The following is a 25,649-nucleotide window of genomic DNA, read 5'->3' as shown; positions in this document are numbered from 1 at the left end:
GAATTCACGTTGTGTGAAATATAGCGTGAAGGAATGGTGAATTCTAACAATCTTTTTTCTCGGTGTACATAATGGAGATGTTGGATGTGTAAGGAATTTGCAATTTGACTGTTGATTCATATGTGAAAGTTCGCGAGAAACACGATGGTGCCACTAGTTTTCTCTGAAATGAACTTCCAAGCGCAAAAAAAGCTCTCAAGTTGAGGCCAAAATGGAGGGGATATCCCACGCTATCCTGTGAGTCCGCTTCTACATCAAAACGATTTCTCCATGCAAAGATAGGGAGCAAATACATTGACAGGGTTGCCGTGATTGCAGTTTAAGAGTCCCTAAATAAGGTGGCAGCTCTGTCAATGTATTTGCTCCCTATCTTCGCATGGAGAGTTTGTTTTGATGTAGAAGTGGACTCTCAGGACAGCGTGGGATATCCCCTCCATTTTGGCCTCAACTTGAGAGCTTTTTTTGAGCTTGGGAGTTGATTTCAAAGAAAACCAGTGGCACCACCGTGTTTCTCGCAAACTTTTACCTAAGAATCAACAGTCAAATCGCAAATTCCTCACACATGCAACATCTCCATTATGTACACCGAGAAAAAAGATTGGTAGAATTTACCATTCCTTCACGCTGTATTTCACACAACGTGAATTCAAAGTCGATTCTTCCCGAGGAATGGTTACCTGTACCAGTGCATAGTAACTTTTACCCTTTTTCTGGCAGAATTGACTCTGAATTGACGCTGTGTGAAATACAGCGTTGAGAGAGATACAAATTGAGAGCTTTTTTGAGCTTGGGAGTTGATTTCAGAGAAAGCCAGTGGCACCATCGTGTTTCTAGCGAACTTTTACACAAGAATCAACAGTCAAATCGCAAATTCCTCGCACATGCAACATCTCCATTCCACTTTTCCGATTTTTTACCCCATCCACCCTCCAAACGATATAACAGAAGAAGGACAAGCCCTCCGCGCCGACAACTCAAAACGCTCGCATGAGCCGGGGAGGAGGGGCCGTGAAAATCCCTCTCATCCCTGCGACGTGTCACAAACGATGCGCTAATTTAATGACAGGGCCGAGGCCGGGCGAAATACCAGCTCGACGTAGGTGATAAAGGAAGCCGCGACCATTAGAGCCTCGTATAACGCTCCCCACGAAAAAGGGCGCCACGGAAAGCGCCCCACGACGAAAAGGGCGCCGGGCGATTAATCCATAAATATTAAGGAGCTATTATTAATTTACATTGGATTGGATTCGGAAAGGGCATGCGAGACGGATCCGCTCCGGAGGGGCGGGGGCTGTGGAGAGACATAAAATTTTACTATGGGGACGTGCCGAGGGCCCGAAAGACACGGAGTTTGACGGCGGTGGATTGTTAGGCTTGAATTATAGAGCGCGGTAAAAAATAGACCAGCTGATCCCGCGACGCGCGAAACGCCGGTCGCTCGGACGGCTCCGCGCGCGGCTCGTCCGGTATTGCGAACACGTAAAAGCGCGGAGAAGAATGGACCCGCCGCCCCGGCCCCGAGCCCAACAAAAACACAACACAACACCGGTGACGTCACAGCTCACAGCTGCCTTCGCCTCCCCGAGCGTGGTCTATGTACATAGTGCTTCATTACGCTTCCCGTTGCCAGACCTTACCCCACCACTAAGATTCACCTAAAGTTCCTTTATACCAACAATAAAGACAATACGAATCCATTTCTGATTGGTTCCTGTTTTTTACGTTTTAGTCCAGTACCACATGGATTGCATTTTGCAATAAGGAACCACTATATCTGGCTCTTCGATAAAGGCACCTTTCTCCATAGGGAAACCAATGTCGTATTTTCTGTTTCTAAAATTGGCTAGAAATAGTGGTTCCTTTTTGAACAATATGGCCCACATGTGCACCCATGTGCAATTTCGAGGGTAAGATTGTTGTGATATACCGTTCTCCTCTTCCGGGTGTCTAGTATCAGAATTTCGGACGCCATCTTGGAAGCCATCTTGAATTCTGGGTTCAAATTTTGAACTTTACACCATCGAAATTCTGATTCTAAACATCCTGAAGAAGAGAACGGTGTATCACAACAATTTTACCCACACGGGACCTCGTATTTGTATATCGACGGTGAAACTACCAAACCACGTATCTCGGTTTGCGACGTCGCAGACTTCCTGTCATACTTTATTTTTTAAATGAAAAACTACTTAACGTCCAGTCTTGAAAATGTCTGTGATTTTTCCTCTTCGTGCGGAGAAAATTCTGTGAAAATTTCAAGGAATGATATTTATTTGGTCTACCTCAAAAAAATAAAATGCGAGCGTAGATTTTTAAACACCGCAAACGAGATACGTGGTTTGGTAGTTTCACCGTCGATATATGGTACTGGACTACCTCCACAGTGTCATAATAAGAATAGAGATTGCACTTTCACCGATTGCAAATATTATAAACTGGAATGGACCAGGGAAATGGGGGCACGGCAAGAAACAGACGGAATGAGAGAAGGAACGGAGACAGGAACGAATTGATTAAAGATTACGAAAAACGTTCATTTGGGTAATCTTTATATTCCCGTTTGTGACATGACATTGTCTTAACTCTCCCTATAAAGGGACTCTAGATCTCTCGCTCGGGCTTGGGGTCCTCTTGAGGACTTGAGGTTGTTTCCGGGTAGAGGTACGGATTTGTCGGTAATTTCGAGGTTGGGTCATAGAGCTCTTAGGACCTGAAAGGGCAGCCAACCTGTGAAATCAAATTATCCAGAATTACTTTTCACTACAATGGGCCAGTTGCGCTGGTCATAGAATCGTGCTTTGATGGTTGATTCTCGTAGCGTTGAAGCATCAGAACCAAACGGCACCTTTCTATGTTCAATATTAACCGAGATAATCGCGATTAAAAAAATGAATTTATGACGTCATCTACCGCAGTAGTGACACCCTGTGATAGACAAAGCGTAGACAAAAAACCCAAAGGGAAACGCCAGGTTCTTATAGACAACAGAGAAAATTATGCACTAATTATAAGACCTCCAGGGAAACCAGTTTTTTTGTGCAAGAGATGCAAGGGAACCTATCTAAGTGAGCCAAAAAGCTAGCCCGCAAACTGTCATCAATCTTTATGTGTATGACTGCAATCTTTCAAGGCATTTGTTTTCTACCTAATCAAAAGGGAAAGCAATTTTCGTGCGATTTTCCACTCGAAAAGTCCTCTCAGTTAGTCGTACCTCTTTTGCGCTAGACTCGCATGCTGCCATGCTTAGAAAAAACTCCGTATAAATATTCAGATTTTGCCAAATTGTTCGAGATTAAAACGAGTTTTGTGAAAAAATTGCGAGTCTTTTCTCTTTATTTTTTCTCGGGACAAAAAAATGGCTCTAAAAATGTGGATCGAATACTGCAAGTAACAGGATGGTAGAATATTCCCGGGTCCACACTATTCTACACGGATTTCAAGGCCAAAAAATTCTACAATTTAGCATTCCAGTCACACAGTAAATTCTAGTCAGTTTCAGTGCAGTCATTATAGGTCTTTCGGCTTGACTCCAGCTTAATTTCTAATGCATCTGCCTGAGACGAAAACTTTTTCCCCTCAGTCTTGCACTGAAACTCATCAAAATTACACAACACATTTCACTATCATAGGAAGTATAAATTGGAGCTCAGTTTAAAAAGAACGTGTGCACCATTCGTTTCCCTATGCACATGAGTATTTTTGCGGATGGGCTAGAAATTGTAGTTCCTAATTGCAAAATATAGTCGAATTCCTTTTTCGACTCTGATAATAATATTTGGCCTTGATTTCCCCGCAGAATATTATGGACTCAGCGTCATTATAATATCCCGTTCTCCGGAGGGTTTCATTCGCGATTTAGTCTCGTTTTGAAACTTTTTAGGTAATTTTTTGTTTGTTTGAAGGAATTTTATATAAATATAACGTAACTACTACAAGTATTTCCTCGTATCTATCTACATGGTTCAAAACTAAAACTAAACGAATCGCATTACATTTACGGTGTAACCAGGGTCCGGATTTTCCGGAAAGTCCGGAAATAGTATTGATTTTTTGAGGGCGGTCCGGAAGCACTGAAAAAGTGCGGAAATTCCGGAAGAAGGTCCGGATTTTTTTTATCATTTTTGTCGCAATTTGAGCGAGAAATTAAAATTCTTCGAATTTCGTCAATTGGGGGTACTGAAAAAGTACTGAGTTTTCCCGCCGAGGAGGTACTGAATATCTTGGGATTCTACTGAAAAACTACTGTAAAAGTACAGATTTTTGGCCAGCCAGTTTCAGTAGACACCCTGGTAACATTAGACAATAAAATGATTAAAAACAATATTAACTGATTATTATATCTGAGGAAATTGGGCAACATTTGAGTGCTCATACGGCGTTTTTCGTCCGAAAGATAGGAAGGAGCCAAGTTGGCTACGTTCGACCAACTTCAAGACCCAAAGCTCGACACGACTGGAGCGAGGCGGGTGTGTTGCTGTAACTGGGGTTGAATATTTCATCAATGAAACTGTTCGATCAAGAGTATCACCATCCGACATTCGGGCGATTCTCAACGTAACCGCGTAACTTCATATCCACTCGAGCCGTGAGAAACATGGAACCAAACGATTGAGACTGCTCATATCGAAGTGCAGTTAAGTCTTTTTGTCAGGAAAGAGGGAGACTGTCTCAGTTGTTGTGTCACGTTCACGTTCTCTCAAGCTAAGGGCAGATCATCTTGAAAGATGGGCCTCCTAGGTCACCCTCGTTCCGACTAACTGTATGTCTTGTTCATAAACGAAGTATTTTAAACGGATAAAGATTAGGGTGACTCGTTCGAAGGAAAATCTGAGGACACTTTACACGCTCTTATCGCCCAAAATGGACTATCCGCTCGCCCATAGATCGTTTAAAATCACGTGTATTTAAATGGTCAATACCGTTGCTGTCATGCAGCACTATGGGAAAAAAAGTCGCTTGGATCTCGAGTCCACACTCTCAAAAACATTGATAAGAAAAAATACTCTTGATTCAGTCGGACTTTTTGCTTGGATCAAAAGGAAATCTGCCCATATCAAAAGGCTCGGCTCTTCGACTAAAGGAAGAATCGGATTGAATCAAGAGTATTTTTTCTTGTTAATATTTATGTCCAGCGACTTTTTTTCCAGTGAGTCTGCTTTTCCTTGAATTGAGTTAGTTTTTGATTTAGTTTTGACCTTGAACTTTTTAGTATTATTAATTTTTTCAGGATTTTTTCGCTCTGATCTTTGGAGTTGTAAAGTTTCGGCGAATTATATCGGTACATTTTTAAATATTTTCCTCGGAAATCCCTCCGATGCTTCATTTACGCGCATGTTTTCGTTGGCCGTCATTTTTGACGAGACAGCACTCAGTGCACAATGCGGATGAGGAGTGAATTTCGGTGTCTTTTGAGAAGAGACGTTCTTTCTCCCAAATTCTGGCTGAAATTGAGGGGCCTAGAGGGCAAGGCGCATAAGTGCAGTTTTTGCTATTTTGAGAAATATGTGTTAGAAGTTTCGAAAGTAAATGGATCCTTATGGCGAAAAGAAAGTTCAAACTGATTTTTTGATGCTTAAATATTGGAACTTGGGAGCGAATTCTTCACATATCATGCATTAAGACTACCTTTACTTGAAAGTATTAACATTTCAATTTTTTCAAAAACTGCTTTAATGCGCCTTGTCTTCCTTCCAAGCCCCTTGATTTGTATCGGATTTGTTGTCAATTAAGTGAGTTAAAAGTAAAAGCGAAGCCACTTGGTGAAACTGAAAACGTAAAATTTTCCATCTTCCACTCGTAATATATTGAGACTATTTATAAATTCGGAGAATCAACAACCTGTTTTTTCCAATACTATCTTTTGACACTTTCTCACTTAAAGCCCCTCGAATGGGTGTACATTGAAATGGAGTAGTGTTAAGTTTAATTCTGCGGTCAGAATATATCTGAAAAAGTGCTGAGACTCTTCAAAGCATGCACTAACACTCTCTGAGTTTGCAGTTTTTAACATCCTCCCTAGCGAAGTGTTAGCTTTACAAGGTGATCGTTTTTTCACGTTGCAAAACTTCTATGTAGGTCAGTGACTCGTTCATCTCTCAAGGAAGTTTACAAGAACGCCTTTCCCGTTTCCTGTACTAAATACCGGGCGGAAAATCGACTCAGTCGGCGAAGTATGACAACAATGTTTTGCAGCGATTTTCCGCCACCTCGAGTCAGCCTTTGACATCAACTTTTAAAGTTTTAATACGCTCTCCCGCTTTTCACACGCTTGACACATTTCCTCGCCGGCGCCCGGGACATTCGCAGCGAGGAGGGAATAATTCTCAAATCAGACAACGGAATTGAAAATCTTTTCAGCATGTTAACCTGCTCCTCATTTAAGTTTCTTTCCATCTAAAATAATTTGCATTCAAGGTCTGGATTTTGGATCATTATGATTTGCGGCGGAGAGCGTTTGCGGCCCCTGAATGCGAAATGGAGCCCCTGCTCCCGACTAGCATTTGTGAATTAATCATCGTGTCCCGTGTAAAAGTTCCCGGGGAACGCGTCGGGGCTACCAGCTAAATCAGGAATGCTCTTGAAAGCTCACGAAATTCATTTAAACTTTGGACGGATCAAGACGGAACTAAGTGGGGGGTGGGTCAGCCTTGGTTTGTCCCCGTAATTTGAGCGGGGGTGAGGTTCAACAATGGGAAGAATTGCTTTTTTTTCGCTCAGAACACTACTCTTGCTCGCTGGTCTGTTTGTTGCCTATCCTGTTAATTTGAAGGCGCACTTCAAGTGGAGCATATCTACGATTTATTTTACGCATCGTGTAATTGTTCAATCGGAACATGGAGCGCAATTAATATATTTGTTTTTGGAATAGAGAACTATTCATACTCTTCGGTCAGTTTGTTGCGCATAAAGTGAAATCAATGGCAAACCTCGAGTCGAACATATCTCGCCACCTTCCGGCCTAAGTATCACAAGCGCCATGCGACGTTTAAAAGTTTTCGCCGCCATTATTTTTTTTTACGAATAAATTATTTGTTGAAGTTGCCCGAAAATTTCATTGAATTTTTTTTGTGCTGCTGATGAAATTCAGTGAAATTTTCAAACAGATTCAACCAACAATTTCTCTGTAAAAAATAACAAGCAGGAAGCTCCAACGCATTCGCGTCGGAAAGCGGCTCTGGCGACGGTAGGTAGTTGTTACGCGTTTACGGTTTCCTTGGTAACCTTTGTTTGCTATCAGCTGATGTCGAGTAGTATGACTAGGAAGCTCCAACCACGGCATTCTTCGAAAAAAGCGCGAAAACTTATAGATTTGAATTTTCAAATTTTAAACGTAAAGTACATTTTTTCCAGTGCGAGATTAAAGCACAGACCCGTTTTGAATTATTGACAGTATCACCATGATTCCAAAAATACACTACACAACATAGCATTCGCTCACAGGAAAAAGATATCAATTAAAATAAAATCAGTCCCCCTAAACAGCAGAAAATGGCGCCGATTCCCATCAACCAACACGCGGTCTCTCCAATGTAACATGGTGGTCCGTTGATACTCCCCAGCTCAACAAACTACACCTCTAGAATGGCCGCGAGATAGCAAACCTGCGTAACGCGCATGGGCCGGTTTTTGAAGGCAGGAGGGGGGTGGGAGCCCAAGTATAGCTAACCTCAATCTCCATTTCTGCTGCGTCTTGCCCATAAGAATTACATGTGAAAATTTCAGCCTTTGTAAACTTTCATATTTTTGAGGTTTTCTTTCAAAGTTCCTATTTTTTGAGTAAAGAAAACCTTTAGAGGTGCGATTGTTCAGCAATCTTTTCATTGCTATCACTTTATTCAACAATATTCGGCAAAATGTGGGCAGCGTCTGACATGGGTTTAGATGGCAGCCTGCTGTGTGAGCCCAAGTAAACCTAACCTATATCAACTTCAAAACGTTCCGGGTCTCTAACACTGGTCAGCCAGTTCGTTGCCCCAGCTGGGACCGTCCGGAATAGCAGCTCTAGTGCAAGCACCAGAGCCGCTAAAATGGTGGTGACATTTTTAAATGTTTGTGATACTTTGGCCGGAAGGTGACAATCTACGGATAGGTTTACGTACAGTCTAATTATCCAATTGAAGATGGAGCGAGATGCATGGATGCTTTTTGGATAAAGAACTATTCTTGCCGACGGATAGGTTTTTTATCTTCTTTTCTTATCCTTGTTTACTTGCAAAATTGAAGAACCTCACGGAAGGATATCACCAAATAAGTTCACTTATCGACCAATTGCCTACGCAAAACGTAGAGCGAGATAAATGTGCGGTTTTCGAAAAGGTAACGATTCGTGCTACCTGATCAGTTTGATGCCTATCCAGTGAAATTGAAGGCGAATTTAAAGTGAACGACATGAATACGAATAGCTTCACACGGTGTCTTTAATGAAAGCCCGTAACACCTTTTGTGTATGCGTTCCGATAACAGATCTATAATAAGATCATACTAATGAGGGAAATGATGGACTAAGTATAGGACCACTTGTGGGCTACTGTAAGTTAATCTATGACTTACCTTCTTTATCCATTGCGATCACCCGTTTCCACCAATCTTAGTCTATCGCTTTGTCCATCAATTGGGCCGCGTTCAACAGCAAGGAACCAAGCCACATCAGCTATTGCCAACTTTAACTGATTGTGAGCAATCTAATCTTTTACAAGAGAACGTTTGTGAAATTTTTTGTGAAAATTCGAAGGAATTTGCTCCGTAGTATGCAGAAAATTTACTAAAATTTGCAAAAAAATCGGCACAACCGTTTTCATGTAAAAAAATAAATTTCCCAATTAAATTTGACAATAGTTGATGTGGCTTGATTCCTTTCTGCTTAACGCGGTCCAATTTCGATTATCAGTCCATCAGGGTGTCTACAGTCCGTAATTTACGGAAAGTCCGGAAACAGTACTGATTTTTTTGAAGGCGGTCCAGAAGTACTGAAAAAGTACGGAAATTCTACAAAAAGGTCCGGAATTTTTTTCATTTTTCTGTTACTTTTGTTGCAATGTGAGCGAGAGATTCAAATTTTTGACATTTTTCGAATTTCGTCAATTGGAGGTACTGAATTTCTTGGAAATGTACCGAAAAAGTACTGTAAAAGTACTGATTTTTGGCCAGTTCGTTTTAGTAGACACTCTGGTCCGTTGATCAACAGTCAGACTATGTTTTTTTCCCCCTTTTGCCAAGAGACTGTTCCTCATGGCAACCGCGGAAGGAAGGAAGAACACAAAAACTTTCTTAAATAAATTTTATTGACCAATACTCTAGCTGTATGTGAATTGAATTGGACGAAAGGAGGGTTGTGGTGGAAGGAGAGGGATAGGACGAGAGAGGGTGGAGGGGGGCGTACGACTCTTGGTAAGTTCCTCCTCTGAATAAGTTATTTATGCTTAGCAGCCGAGGCGCGTCTCCGTTGTCTTGCCAAGAGCAGACCACCAATCTTACAATCCACCATCCAGCAAACCAATACCATCTCCTCGCAATTATTTGTTTATACCTACCATGACTTGTGTATTGAATTTTAATACTGGACCAAGATTGAACGGCCAGCCCCGATCGACCATCCCCTCACCCCTCCCCGAACCCTCAACCCACCCCCCTCCCACCCCCGCATCCCACATCACACGCCCCGCGGAGGCGAACAACCTGTCGAGCTGGAAAATCAAATCAAACACATCAAACACTGTTATGTCTCAACCCGTCCAGACAAACAGCGTTATTTTATCATCGCACCCGAAAACCCCGCTCTAACGCTCGCAATTGAACGTATTAATGGTGAAAGGAACTGTGTAAAAATTAATTAAATGAAAAAGAACTATGTGTGTACGGTTTGCATCCTCCATAGTTCCTTTCGTTTGTATTCATTTTCGCATTGTTCCTTTTATTATGAATACGTCCGATTGAAATTTTTCAGCGTTCGATGGACGTTATCGGACCGATTTTAGCAGGAAAAATCGAGGACGTACTAAAACGCATATTTTTATGGGCGCTATTGATGATGACGTTACCATTGGAATTCGCCGTTTTATCGAGTTGGATCAATAACCACCGATCAGATTAAATTTATTTATTTCTCTTTTCTGTGACGTATCACTAAAAGCTTCTAAAGGGAAATCAATGGCATGCATGAGCAACTAAGCGAAATGGAAACAACTTCTCTTGGAAAGGAAATGGACTGTTTGTTGATTTGATAATGGTCGGTAGAATTTCAAATTTAATTGGCCTCAAGGGCCGCTGGGGGAGAGGGGGGGGGGGGGGCAAGATTGTTGTCCAGGGCCCGGTCTACGGAGGACCACAGGCTCACCGGGGTCGTATTGGCTCTGAAAATTTGGCGCCAGTCACGCCAATCCAATTGCTTGCGCTTACAATGATCCGCATGATTCCGGTCCGGCGCGCCTTCAATTTCGTAGGCGACTTCCCGCCTCACCGGGGAGTTAGTTTAGATGCTTAACCCAACCGAACCCAACTCTCAACTTGGACGGACACTGTCCCCGAATGCGAAGGGTTAAAAAGAGCGCTGGTTGGATTAAAAACATATTCTTCAAACAGATAAAAGGCACCATTTTTGAAAATTTGGGATTATCTACTGAATAATTCATTGTTTAAAAATAGATGAGTTCGAAAAATACTTCATCTCAGGTTTCAAGCGTCTATGCATCGCTGCAGCGTTCGTGTGAGAATCGACCATAAACTTGCGCATTTAAATTTTACTCATAGTTCATTTTGGAAAGGTTAATAAGTTAAGGATAGAACGCGTAATGAATGACTTCATTAATACAACGAGTATTTTCCTCCGCGCAACAAGATATAGGTCCAATTGAATGTACGTAAGAGATTCACTTTAGAAAAAAAATGTTACTTTTAAAAATAAAACCTATTGGGTGTGAAAAAGAATGAAAAAGAATCAGAGCGCCACAGTCACGCCAATCCCATTGCTTGCGCTTACGATGATCTGCATGTTTTCGGTCTGGCGCGCCTTCAATTTCGTAGGCGACCTCACGCCTCACCGGGGAGTTAGTTTAGATGCTTAACCCAACCGAACCCAACTCTCAACTTGGACGGACACTTTCCCCGAATGCGGAGGACCCAAAAGAGCACTAGTTGGATGGAAAACATATTCCTCTAGCAGATAAAAGGCACCATATTTGAAAATTTGGGCGCATCCTTCAAATAATTAATATCTTCAAAATAGAGGAGTTCGAAATTCAAGTTCCAAGCGTCTGCGCATCGCTACCGCGCCCATGTAAAAATCTACCATGAACTCATGCAATTTAATTATACTGATAAGTTATTTTGGAAGATAATTTTATTGTTGTATCATTATATTTATTAACTATTTGTAATCATAAAATCTACGTTAGATACCATGTTGAATAATTTGAGACCTTATTTCAATGTTTTGATTCCCGATAGAGTCCATGTATATTTATATGAAAGGACCGATGCCGGCGCCTGGGTGGAACTATTCGTGCATAGTGAATAATCGTGTCGTATATCCGATGTTCTCTGTGATAAAAATGGTTGAGAGTAATTTTTACCTCACTTGGAGCTGCATCAACCGAAATCGAAACCAGCTTTTACCCAGTTGTTTGCATGGTCAAATACTAGCATTTTTTCGGGGATGCACGTGAATATCCACGGACCGAAGTAACGTGGCATATTGGCAGCTCCAATACCACCGATAAGCTCCGACAACTGAGATTTTATCGGAATTAACGATCTTAACGTTAGTGTGTTCGCCGGTAGTCCACAGTGATTAATTTGCGAGAACAGCCCGACTTTGCCCCACTCTTGCCATTCTGTTGTAGTTAGCCTCTACGGATGTTTTCCGACGTACTTGAACTGCTCTTTTGTCTCAATTTGCCCTTCTTGGGGGACTTATTTTCTATCAGTATGAATAAAGCGTCACATGCTTGGTATGCTTAATTTTGTTTTACGTATTTGTAACTAAAGCGAATGTGATTATAGCAGGTTTTGCGATTGTGTTTTTTTTTCATTTGAACGCAACATAAATATTGCTCTTAGGTGACGTAGCCAGTTTCACCTGCGGGCTGATTATTGAAATTGATAGACAAAGGTATAGACAAAGAAGACATAGGGAGTATGGAGCGATCCTGTTGGTTGAAATGTGTGGTTCTTATAGACTAAGGGAGAAAATTATGGACTGACGGTCGGGTTCTCGTTGGTTGCCATTAGTTAGTCTATTACCTACTGCCTTTGTCTACTGCAACCACCAGCTTCCACCAATAGGTTTCCTCCATATTCCTTTTGTCATTTTTGTCTATAGCTTTGTTTATCAATCTCAATAATCGGTCCGCTGAATTCGATTATTTTATATAATTTAAATGAAGGAAAAAGTTGTTGCCGATTTTTTAGAATTGCCCGATGAAATGATGACGAAATGATGAGGAACAACTGTTGCTTCGAAAAGCAATTCGTCGTACTTCTGTTTTCTTTACATGTAATGCAAGGCAAAAGCCTTTTTCAACCATTAAATCGAGAATCCTCCTTGTTTCAGATGGCGAACCGATCAAGTTGCCGGAAAACCTGGAAAGTCTTCCGAGAGCAGAGCATTTTCCAATTCAACGACATCGATGGAACACCAATGAGGTACGTTTTTTGATTTTTTACTGGTATCATGATCCCGAACTAGTCGAATTTTCCTCACTCTCTCTCTCTTTGAAATATTTTAGTTTATTCTTACTTTTCTCTTTGAACTCGTGAATAAGCAGGATGCTTGTCTTATAGAATCGGAAACCAATATAAGCCCCTAGAACCATCTTAAACTGTTTCTCATGTAATTGTAAGAAAAGAAGTTATCTTGTGATGTTTTAATCCTCATTCTATCCATCATTGACACGTTAAAAAGAAAAGCTGTCCAATTTAGTGATGAAATCAGAGTAACAACACGTTAAAACAAGCAGGAAGCTCTAATAAGTTCATATTAAAGAAGCGCCTAGCTGTTGCGTTTTTAAGATCCCCGAATAAAATGTACACCCTTGAAATGAAAGAACTCGCCCATCAAAATTCCAACTATCAATTTTGAGAAAACTACCGTTAAGGAGATAAATTATAAATAAACGATGATAATCGTTCCCTGTGCGTTGACATCAGAAGCTTTAAGTAAAGGTATCGCAGATTAATCTCTTCCAAATACGTTAGGCCCCTCTCCCCTACCTTGTTGTTTAGCTAGTGCTCCATTTGAACGCATTGCCTCTAGTATCCTAGAAATCTAGATGCATTTCGAAACAAAAAAGCATTCCCCTATCGGCTGAGCGCATAAAATTTAGAGGAGTTCTAAAATCATCGGAAGGTGCAATGGCTTCCGATTTTTCAACCCAACTTCCCCGCTTCCTTCGCAAGTTCCACGGTTTGCGTGAGGCATTTTCCGCCCCCGCAATTTGCCTCGCAGAAGAACTGTTTCGTTCCAGTTGGTCCTTTCCTTTTTATCTATTGATTTCCTCCGAAAAGTGCAGCGCTGCATGTTTATTATAATCGGAAGGGGGAACGTAATATTGTATTGTTTGGCTCGGAATTCGAAATTGGATCGCCGAATCCCTTTCGGTCCTCGTCTGGTTTGATCCCCGGTCAACATTTTGAAATATGACGACACATGTGGACCGCCCGCTCCACATTTTACTTTTACAAGCGTGCTACGCTCCGACTCCTACGTCGTAACAAGATTGAACAACAAGTTTTGTCACCGAAACGTTTCAGTTTTTTCTTCTCGATGAAGTTTCACACACATGAACATTTTCTCCATTGTTGTGTACACAATAAGAAATCGGTACTGTGAAAATGCTTCCTAGACCTTAAATTAAATCTTGGGCATTTTTCAGCGATAACCAGCCTAATTTTGTTGGAAGTTCTCGACTAAATCATTAAATACAATGAAAATTTTATGCCCAGCATTTAAACTCTGATGAGTATCAGAATTCTTATTTCGTCATTTTTAATGAAGTATACTCAATCTGGTTCGGAAACTACTTTTCACTATGTGTCCAATATACATAATAAGGCTATTTTGCTTTCTACGCTGGAATAGATTGGTTTCAAACCTCAGGAGCGAAACTCGATACGATACACTGATTCCTGATAAGAGTGCCAAGATGAAGGATAACATTTTTAAGAAAGAACCTAGTGCCTATTTGTGAATCCTGGCTTTCTCGGATTTTGCCATTTTGATGAAACATTGAAGCTCTCCGGGTAAATGCATCTTAATTAATGGTTAAAGGCTCCAAAAGTCTGATTTTGAAACCTTTTTCAACCGAAAATTACTTTCAGTCGGCAAAAAATGGTGAAATGAGCGTTAAAATTTTCCAAAGATGTGCTCGTTAATTTTCTCATTGGATGGTTTCTTAGAAGTACATTTTCTTTACAAACATGCCATCTCGGTGAATTTTTACCAATTGTTTTAACGGCGCATCATAGATTCAACATTTCTCTTAACCACCCCCTCTCCCTCATTCTGAATGCGATCTCACCCGGAAATAACAGCTTATCTACGCCAGGAATCTATCCCTGTCGAACACACGGAATCAATCACAGAATACATCCACAAAATTTCAACTCAAAATATAGCTCGGTGTCACTTTAAAAAAATAAACCGTTGGAGATGCGGCAACGTCCGGCGTAGTTGCGCTATTTCCAGTGAAATTCGATCGATTAATTTTTACAGGAGCTTTGCGACGTTGCAAACCAACCCACATGTCATTTCTACTTGACCATAGACTCGGACACCCCTTAACAAGTCCCCGAAAAAACGTTAAAAACAGAGAAAAAACCGCACAAAAGTGTTTCAGAGGTCTGAGAGAGCACAAAAAGAGCGAAAAGGAGAGGAGGGACAAATGCCTGGAGTCTATTCACGACGCATAAATTTCGTTTATTGCCTCAGATGAGAGATATTTTTCTGGAATAAAATGAGAGTCGAGTGCCGAGCCGCGACACACGGTGGATGAGTCAATAGGAGAGGCTGGACAAAATTCGGAAACTTTAAACGCTTATAACTCCGTTTGTACAAAACTTTGAGGTTCTAAAAGTGATTCCATTGGTTTCCTCGTAAAATTTTTTCCAGCGGCACCCCTTGTAATTTAAAATGTTACGAAATGAACATAAAAATTTGCAGTTTTAGTCAAAAATTTCATGTCCGACCTCTCTAACTGACTCGATCCACTGTGCGGCACGGCTCGGTGGTCCGATATCTCACCGATAAGGAGCGGCTAATGAAGGGTGAATGTTTAAAATACTCGTAAGTGAAACTCCCGTGCCGGGCTGCGGTCAGCTCGTAGCTTTTCTTGTCACAGTCGACCATCGTAAGACAGGGTTGCCGCAGTCAGGGAATACCGGAAAACCGAGAAACGATAGGAAATTTTTTAAAAAGTCAGGGAAAACCGGGAAATGTCGAAAAGCTCAAGGAAAATGTGTTAAACCTCCTTTGTTTGCGCTCTAAAATGGGTTTGAGGTTTCGAACTACGAATTTTGCCTGAAAACTATTTTCTATCATGTCTTCTTAACCATTTGCCATATCTGCAGTTGTCAGGGAATTGCATCAAAATGTGTCAGGGATATGTCAGAGAATTTCATTTTCAAAATTCTGTGGCAACCCTGTCGCACGATAATCCACGTTGCCTAATTTATGCACTAAAATCAAGCCTGAAAACTAACCTTCGTTTCCGTTCACTCAACATCATCTCACAATACCTTCCAGCGAAGAAGGTTAGGAACCCTTGGTGAAAACCAAAATACACTGCATTTTATGGGGAACTGTTGAAACGGGTGAGTGTTTGAAATGAAAATTGCGTGCAAAAATTTCAAAACAACTTTAATTATAGACACGCACTTAAAAATGAAAGATTAACAGCATTTAGGATCGCGTAAAAGAATACCAAAACTTCATTGAACCGGAAGCCGGCCTAGTTAAGAAAGTCTGACTTTGATTATGACTCGGAAGCTTGATTTACTTAAATTTCCCTCAATACTCTCATTTAAAACAATCACTCAATGAAAAACATTTAAATCAACACAGACCGAGTATTTCCTGGATAAAAATTACTTGCATATGGCGTCGGTTTACATATTAGAAAGAAACCTGTAATTTTTACCATGGACACCTCACCTCTTAGTTTATTTTTTGGTGGTGAAAGGTATGGGTAGGTGGTATTGGTTTACTATTTCGAGTCACAACACTCAGGACCGTATCCATAGTCGTTATAGCAGCTTTTTTCCTCGGGAGACTTCACATCGCTGCGGGGCGATTATTGAAACTGATAGACAAAGCGATAGACAAAGATGACATATATAGGGTATAAAGCAATTCTATTGGTTGAAATGGGTGGTTCTCATCGACTAAGGGGGAAATGATAGACTAACTGTCGGGTTTCAAGTGGGTTGCCGTTACTTATCGATTACCTACCTCCTTTGTCCATTGCAACAACCCGTTTCCACCAATAGGATCCCTCCAAATCCCTTTTGTCGTCTTTGTCTATCGCTTTATCTATCAGTTTCAATAATCGGTCCGCTGGCCAAATTACGAAACCGCGTATCATAATTGCAGTGTTTCAAAATTTTCGCGTCCATTTTATGTTTAAAAGAGGAAAGAGCCAACTTTATGGCCTAAAACTTATACGAAATAATCTGCAAAGACAGAAGAAAAATCAAAGAGGCCTTCAAGAAATTACGTTGACTAGTTTTCAGAAGAAAAAATAAAGTATGACAGGAAGTCTGCAACTTTAAAAACGGAGATACGTGGTTTCGCACTTTGGCAATCGATATGCTTTACATTGTGTATTAAGGCAGATTCAAGGAGATTCTCGAATATAGTGTTATAAAAAGGACGCATTTTAAGTTTTAACGAATCTCCAGTAAAATGTAATAGTACTTTGGAAATGGGATCTTCAAGGGGATTACAATGGTTTACCAGTACAAATATGCAACATACGGAAGTAAATATATCGCTGGTCTTGTAATTTTTAAGGTAGGTCCGCTCCTACCTTGAAGTTCGTCAAAATCATAGAATTTTGCCCTTATGAATTTCACACTGTTTGTAAGGTTCATTTCCAAAGTTATACTGCAGAATTTCACTCGAGATCAGCAAAAATTGTCCTTTCAATGATGCTATGTACAGATTTCATTGAACCTCCATTTATCGCAATGTACGTACGTAACGCCTCCTGAGGAAACGGCTTGTTAAAGGAACGAATATGACCCTATGTTGCATTTTGGTAAACGTTGCCAGTGAGGTTTCGCTCAGATTCCGGAAAAAATTTAAAAAACAAGGCCCAATTACGTCGCTCCTATATTCGGTGTGTTGCGCACGTAGCCCCTGAAGCTTCAATACAAATCAGACAAGCGGAACCAAACACAATATAGAAGTAGAGCAAGGCAAAAGACACACGTTATTGACGGCGCAGAGATACCACTATTCGTGCTTGATGGATGTCCGTGTAGCATTTGCAAAATTGAAGGCGCCTTGGCGCGAGGAGTGAACTCGGAGTGCTCCAATCAATTTTGCCAAAGAGGTGTCGCTGGATTTGGAAGAAAAGTTGAAAAACGAAGTCCGGTTACGTCTCTCCTATCTTCGGCTGTGTTGACTCTCGATTATTCCCCTTTTCTTCCATTTTTGTCTGGTTCTTTATTGTTCTTTATTTATTTGTAGACCTATGCATCATTTTACCCCTTAGTCTATAAAAATTACCTTTGTTAATCCATAGAATCGCTCTATTTTTCCTTTATCTTCTTCGTGTCTTGCTTTGTCTATTAATTTTAACTATCAGCCCTCCGGACCATACTGCCGTGTGTGTAGTGAGTGCAGAAATGTAGTTTTGACAAAGGAGCGTCCGAGTGGAAAATTTCATCCAACAAATCTTTCAATTTTAAATAAATTGTCAATAATCGTTCAAAAGTCACTCAGAAATTGTTCAGATGGTTTAAAATTGACAAATGTTACCTTCCATGGTTTGAAAAAGGCTTTATTGATTTCATGTAAGGCATGGCATCATGTTAATTTTTTGCTTCTATACGCTTGCGTGGTTAAGCTTTAAGTACGCAAAAAAGTTTCGAGATTAGAATTTGGCAGAAAGAGTTACCTGTTTATCCAAGACAGCAGTAAGTATAAACCTTGAAAATGCTGGAAACAGAACCGTAGGTTCCCTTTCCTGGTTATAGATAAAGGTCGGATCTCGGCTGTATCAAGTGGAACATAGATAAGCTCAGTGAATTATGTAGGTGTGTTTTTCCCTAATATTTTCTCTCAATGAAACTAATGGCTGGGAAAAAATAAATATGAATGTGTGCTTGGTTTTCCAACTAAATCTGGGTACAAAGTCAACTCTTCCCATCTGCCTAAAACCAATTCAAATCGACGCTAAGCAGATTTCACGGTTTTCACCGGACTAGTAACATTTTACGAAAAAGCACTCTTTCTGTCAAAGAAACAAGAGGTGAGATGCCTCTTTAGTCTTTAGGGATTGCGCGCCAAACGGATGGAATGGTAATTTGAACTAAGTGGCTAAAAAAGTAAAAATACATGAGAAGGAGAGTAAATTAGGCGTTGAAGTTGATCGGGTTTTTGAATCGAACCGACATTTGCTCGGTTTCCGTCAGGAAAAGCGAAAAATCGATCGTAGGAGCCTTTTGAGGGAGCAAAAATCCTCTCTCCAGCGTTGCCGTCTCTGTTCGGAAAATCCACGCTTTTCCTGCGGAAAACAGCGAAAAGACTGCGGGATTCCGTTTGTAGAGCGGCAACATGTAAATCATGAGCGCGCCGCTGAGACTGTACAAAAAAGGATTTACGTTTCATTCCGGGTGAAAAGCCGAGTTGAGATCCATCCCGGCGCGAGGTTCGCTAGCAGCGTAACGGGAAGGAATGCTAAAAAACAAAAAAAGCGGGGGGAAAAAAGAATCCAAATTTATTTTTGCGAGAGTCGCAGAGGGGTTATTTTACAGGCGTAATCAAAAGCACAGCATTTATCGAGGACTCGCTCGCAAGGGTATAACAGCGCCCCGCGGCCGCCCCGACGAAGAACCGCGCAACTCACCGTCGCGACCTCGGGCGGATACGCGCTTTTTGCGGCTCCCGCGTCGCGTCGCCCCATCTCGCGAAGGACTTGTGAATTACGAGCCGAGCGTAATTGAATCGGAGGTATGTTCCCGACTCTTCCGTGCAATTTATACACCCTAACTATTAAAATAGCTATTGTTATTACTACTTACTATTTCTTTTTTATTTTTTTATCAACAGGCCTCGTTGATTTTTCGCTCCGCTTCCGTTCTCGCCTCGCGCTCACCTATATTATGGTTTCTTTCCCGCCGAAGTTGGTTCTCGGATTTTTCTCCCCCCCCTCCCTTCGGTGTCGACGGAAATTTTCCTCTTTTTCCTGTTAGTTGCGTTCGGTTCATATTTTCGCGGTATCGGTGAGGATGGTTCGGCTTGATCGGATCCATCGGAGAGGCTACCAGAAAACGTGAACAATTTGAAGAATCGGTTAATCGACAATTTTTTTTATTTTTTTTTTAAATTATCAATGCTGCCATTTTATTTCAGCAAAAGATTTCGAAATAATTCCGATTTCCGGAAACATATTCCTATTTGCCAAAGTTCCGAGAAAAATTCCGAAAAACGCCCGGATTTAGTTTCAAAGATTGTCAAATTTGATCAAAAAGTCCCCAAATTTGACCAAATAAATGGTCAAACCGGCAATAAGTGCAAATTTCGAGGAAATTCCGAAATAGGTGAAAATTCCGGGGATTCAGAAGATTCCGGGAAATGTTCCGACCTTCGGAATTATTGCTGGGATTAGGCAGCACTGTAAATTGTAACGTTTATTGATCTTCGATGTACAGAAATGACAATACTACTTTATAATATCTACACTGGTTTTTAAGATAAAACCAACCTTGAAACAAGACACAGAAAAATGGGAAAAATAAAACTGTACAATATGTGAATGTATAACTAAAAATTTTACCGATTTTTCCTCTGATATCATGCAATGATTAGAAACATTTCGAAAGAAAATAGGCTGGACACATTCTCGTAAAAGATCAAATTATTTGAGTCAATTTCGCAACCTTGGAATATAGTTACGTTTCTTCGTCCGGGATACGACGAATTGGACGTATTTCTGTCAAACGGAACTATGTGCATTACGACGTGAGCCCTGTTATGCATGCATTCTTATGAGTCTCAGGGCTCATATCTTAATGGACATAGTTCCGTTTGGCAGAAATACGTCCAATTATGATACGTGGCTCCGCACTTCGGCCGTCGATATTGAGAGGTTAGCGCTGCGAGGGCGGGTCGGGTCAAGCCGGCAGTCTGCATGGAAGTGAGAGGGACGAACCATCGTTGCCAGATTGTGCTGAAAACTAGCACATTTCCCAATGTAACTCGATGTAAACTTTTAACGGAGTCTCACACAATGCGGCAGCATCGGACAGAAGGGACGACAGTCGAAAAATAAAGTCACGCGAAGGAGACAGATGTAATTCGGTCGGGTAAGTTTGTAATTGATTACCGATAAAACGATTCCCAGCACCTGCGGTCCGTGTACGGCAAGCTTAACTTGGACGTATTTATGCTGAAAGGAACTATGTGTATAGTGTTTGCGTGTGACATAGTTTCTTTTAGCATAAATATGTTCGACTTAACCTCGGCACGCCCTCTCGATTCCTGCCGTCCGGACATGGACACCAGATTGGAAAGAAGTCCTCGAGTCAAATTAGTCGTCTCCAACATTCCCGAGTTATGAGTTGGAGCTTGTCCCTCCGATTGAGTTATCTTACTCATACCGAATGGAGAATTTGCACGCAATTTTTTTATTGCTTCATCTGAAAGTGCCTAATGAGCTGAGTTCGCAACATTTTTCATAATTTTTTTCTGACATGGGAAATTGGAGAAAAATTGATTTAAAAGTGAGAAAATGTGCCGCCTTGTGACGTCATCTGGCGGCATTTCCCATTTAAACACATGTATTTTGGCAAATTAGGTTATTTTGTCATATCTCCTCTAATAATTGCTCAATTTATGAATCAAGGGTATCTTCGTGTTCAGTTCACTCAGAGGATTCCACTTAAACAGGAAATTCATCAAATTTCAGACCCTTGCAAATTTCTTGCCTGCTGAAGGGCTCTGGAGGGTCTACAGTAGAGTGTGTGGGATAAATCAATGGACAGGGTAAGAATTTCAGGGTAAGAATCACGGTGAGAATGGTAATTTTTGTCTCAAATTTACAGTTTTTAGCGAGTAAAATAGAAACTATTAATAGATAATCGGGTTTTTCCTCCAAGACAAAAGAAGTTGCACAATCTTAGTAACATTGCAATGCTAGTGGTTCTTTTTTTCAAAATGCAATCCAATTCATTGGCAGCATAGAGCGGAGCATCGCGAGCTTACGTCTCGCACCCGTAGCGCCTTCCATTTTGCAGACGCAACACGGACATCCATCAAGCACGAATAGTTGTATCTCTGCGCCGTTATCAAAGCGAGTCCTTTCTCTTACTCTATTTCCATGTTGTGTCGGTTCCGTTCGTCTTATTTGTAGCGGGATTCAAGCAACAGAGCCTAAGTATGACTTGGATTAAATTAGTCGTCCAAATTAGGTATCGAGTAAAAAAAAAATCGGGTCAAGTATCTAGCTACCAATTTCCTGACTATTTTTGCCTCTCCCTGACTTTAAAATTTTCGGATTCCCATTAGAATAAAACTTCCACTTCGATTTTTATCCCTTTCAATTACACTCAATTCTGCTAGACGCACCTCGCAAAACTCTTTCCCCGACTTCTATCGGTCGCCGTAAATTTCATACCAGCAGCAAAATTGAAGCAGTAAAATCTTAATTTTGTAAAAAGAATATGAATGGTCAAATTTAAAAGTTCCGTATCGTAATTTTTGCGGAAAATGTAATTTCACTTTTGAGTAGAATAAATTTTTGATGCTGCCCTTTCCCGGAATTAATTCCAAATTTCAGAACTTTTCAACCAATCGGAACTTTTTCCGGTATCTCTCAAAAGTCCCGGAAGTGTCAGCTATTTCCGGAATCATTGGGAAATCTATCTGAATTTGGAAGTCTTGTTCAATATGACTAAACATCAGATCAAATTTAGTGATTTTCGGATCAAATTTGACGATCTCCGAAACTAAATCCGGGCGTATTTCGGATTTTTCCCCCGAAGCTTCTGAAAAAAAAATCGGAATTTTTCTCGGAACTGTGGGAAATCGGATTTATATAATTCCGGGAAGCCCGGAATCTTCGGTAAGATAAAATGAATGAAATAAATCGTGAATTTTAATTTTGCATCTGTGAGCAAAAGCGAAAATGGGTGAAACGACGAGTGAGTGACGGGGAGGCGCGCGAGGGGGGGCTCGCGGGTTTAAAAGCACGACATAGCAACAAGCCGGAGGATGTTAATTTAATTTTTCCTGGGCGGCTTTGGTAACTGTTTGTTTCACGCCCGGGGTCCTCTGCGCCGGGCGACCGCGCTCACCTCCGCCTCCGGGCTTATTAAAATCTTGTTGATTTAGCTCGCCGTAAAAACCGCGACACGAGAGTCGGGAAAAATCATCGGAGGCCCATAAATACGATTGACTATCGCGGCTCCGACTAATACGCGGAGCGTCATCATCTTCCGTTCATATATTCCCGGATTAACCTTTCCGGTCACCGTACACCAGAACAAAGAGTAACGCGCGGCCTAATTAAACCCGCCCGGACGGGAGCGCCGGGCACCGCCAAGATAATAAAAAATACGGCGCCGACGCCCGGAAAAACACACAAATCCAGCAACATTAAGATGAAAAACTGCGCCGAGACATTAGTTTTTGGGTCCGCGCGTCCACGAATAGAGGAGCCGTCAGAGCAGCTAGATTTGGCGACACTGTGTTCCCTCCATTTAAATCCATTACAAAAAATGGATTCCAGGCATAATCGAATCCAGGGGAGTTCGCCCCCTACGCCCCCACCCCCTCTGCATGGAGCGATCCTATTGGTTAAAATGTGTGGCTCTTATAGACTAAGGGAGAAAATTATGGACTAACTATCGGGTTTCTCGTGAGTTGCCGTTCATTGCAACCACCCGCTTCTATCAATAGGATCCCTCCATTTCCCTTTTGTCCTCTTTGTCTATAGCTTTGTCTATCAATTTCAATAATCGGCCCGCTGTTGCCCGTAATAAAGGAGGAAGAAGAAAAGAAGGAAGGAACAGAGGAAAGATGAGGGAAAGACGTGTACATTTGGTAATTTGACTGCTTTAAGGAGAGAACACATTACTGGCAAACTGGCGATAGCCAGTTTTAATTGGGCAATTCAATTTTTGACATGACAACAGTTAAGCGGATTTTTGTGCAAATTTCAGTGAACTATCTGAACAGTACGAAGCAAATTCCTCGAAACTTCCAAAGGAATCCGCACAAGTGTTCTCTTGTAAAAAATTAAATTGCCCGGTTAAGTTTGGCAAAAGCTGATGTGACTTGGTTCCTTTCTGCTAAACGCGGTCCAAATAATCGATTCTAGGAATAGGAATAGAAGAGAAATAAAATGATATTAATAATTTTTCACACTAGAGGTTCAGAATTTAGAAATTTCAATGTTATTTTACGCTTTCATCGGAAAAAAGTCAACTAAACCCATAGTAACTTATGCTGGTACTTACATATGTGTCCGTTAAAAATCCCAATTCCGATTTTTTGACCTGACTTGACAAAAGTCGCTCCGGTGATGAATGAGAAGGGACTCATAGGACATTAAAGGGGCCAACGGCAGCACAATACTGAAATCTACACTCAAAATAACATTTTTATTAATTTTAAAAGGTAGGTCCAAGAAATTAAATAATGGAGAGAGCTACGCAGAAACTTATATTTTACCTCAATTATCGCGGGACGTGACAAAATGGCAAACGCAATTACTTCGGGTTTTGTTTTTGTCGGACGAAAGTTTTGTTTTGTTTCCTGTTTTTAAATATTTCATGACGTTTCTGCAGCCTCAAACGAAATATTATATGTTCAACGTTGTGAAAAGTTGCATTATTCATTATTTTATGTGGTACTTCGGAAGTTCGAGTATTCGCGTGGACGCGGTCTACATGAGGTCGCATGAGTGTCAGATTTTCTCCAAGTTGTAACTAGCTTCACCATCCTAGCCCGTCGCACATTGGATCGAGTCAATTAGAGAGGTCGGACATAAATTTTTTGGCTGAAATTTCAAATTTTGATGTTTGTATGGTCACAAATTCGATTTCAAGGGGTGTTTCTGGACGGAAATTCCATGAAAAAACCAATGGAGCCACTCTTAAACTTCCTTGTTTCATATTTTCGAGAGTATAAGCATTCAAAGTTGCTAGACTTTGTCCGATTTCTCCTATTGACTGGATCAGTGTGCGACGGTTGGCATGGCCGTAATGGTCATATTTTGCCACGACTTTTAATTGATTGATCCAAATTCGTTCTTCATCTCAGCTCCTTTGGCCTCTCTACGAAATGGCCAAAACTCTTACTTTTCTATGTAACACGTAGTACGAAGTATTACAAAAACACTCAGGTTTCCAATTTTCCAAATCTTTTCTCATATTTTACCGTGTTGGAAGGCTGTCGATCCTTACTCCGTGGATTCTTTTTTTTTTCTTTTTTCATCTTTTTTTATCTTTCTTTTGCCATTCGAAACAAATCGACGGAAAGATTACACAAACACGCAGGTTTCCAATTTTCCAAATCTTTTTTACATTTAACTGTGTTGAAAGGCTGTCGATCCTTACTCCATGGATTTTTTTTCTTTCCATCTTTCTTTGCCATCTAAAACATATCGACGGAAAGATTACACAAACATGCAGGTTTCCAATTTTCCGAATCTTCTCTCCTATTTTACTGTTTTTGAGGGCTGTTGATCTTGTTACTCAATGGACTTTTTTTGTGATATTTCTATGTCCTTTGAAGCTATTTTGAAAGTTCTATGTGAAAGCGTCAGGAAATAATCGCCCGATAATATTAAACACGAGCGGAATGTTCACGGAAAAAAGTGTTAGAGACTATACCATCAAATTGTGGCATTACCCCAATTTCTTGGATGACACGGGCCTTTCCAATTAATTGTGGTAGCACTGCAACATTTGAGCCAGTAGCCTAATTTATTGTGGTACTACGAAATTTAATTGGGGTATTACCACAATCAATTGGAAATGCCCGTATCATGCAACAACCCCTACCTCTTTTTTTTCCATGTTAATATCATTTTCAATTGAACTGTACCTGATATCCCAAATAAGTTAAATTATAGTTCCTAGAATATTTCGCAGAGTTTGCAACACTTTATGATTTACATATATTTAAAACAATCTATATTCATCGAAGAGTCAGCCTCACCCAGAATCGATTAAGTATACTTGTAAGTGCTTTAGCGAGAGTCGCCATTATTCGGATACTTTTCTTAGTCTTGCTAATTATGGAAATGACGGCACTGAGTAATGAACTCAAATACAACACAGTTGCAACCATCCGCTGTCTGGTTATTCGCGATTGACCAATGATTTTTATTTCTGGTAGAAGTGTATGGAATTTGAAGGTTTAAATCAGAAAAAGGGAGCGAAAACTAGTTGTTGACGTCTTTTTACTTCATTCTGATAGACCTATT

General features: G+C 40.8%; 1 protein-coding gene across 7 annotated transcripts in view; it reads left to right on the top strand.

Annotated features, from left to right (window-relative positions):
• The window catches only part of Camta (Calmodulin-binding transcription activator), a 322,129-nt gene that overhangs the window by 189,588 nt on the left and 106,892 nt on the right, over positions 1-25,649 (top strand). For all 7 annotated transcript variants that reach the window (XM_019045124.2, XM_019045120.2, XM_019045122.2 and 4 more), the window contains one exon: positions 12,548-12,639. In XM_019045124.2, coding sequence (XP_018900669.2) covers positions 12,548-12,639 — 92 coding nt within the window. The remainder of the gene's footprint in view (positions 1-12,547; positions 12,640-25,649) is intronic.

Source organism: Bemisia tabaci, chromosome 2 (assembly GCF_918797505.1).
Source record: "Bemisia tabaci chromosome 2, PGI_BMITA_v3".
NCBI classification, from domain to species: Eukaryota; Metazoa; Arthropoda; class Insecta; order Hemiptera; family Aleyrodidae; genus Bemisia; species Bemisia tabaci.
This window is presented reverse-complemented; position numbering and strand designations above follow the sequence as displayed.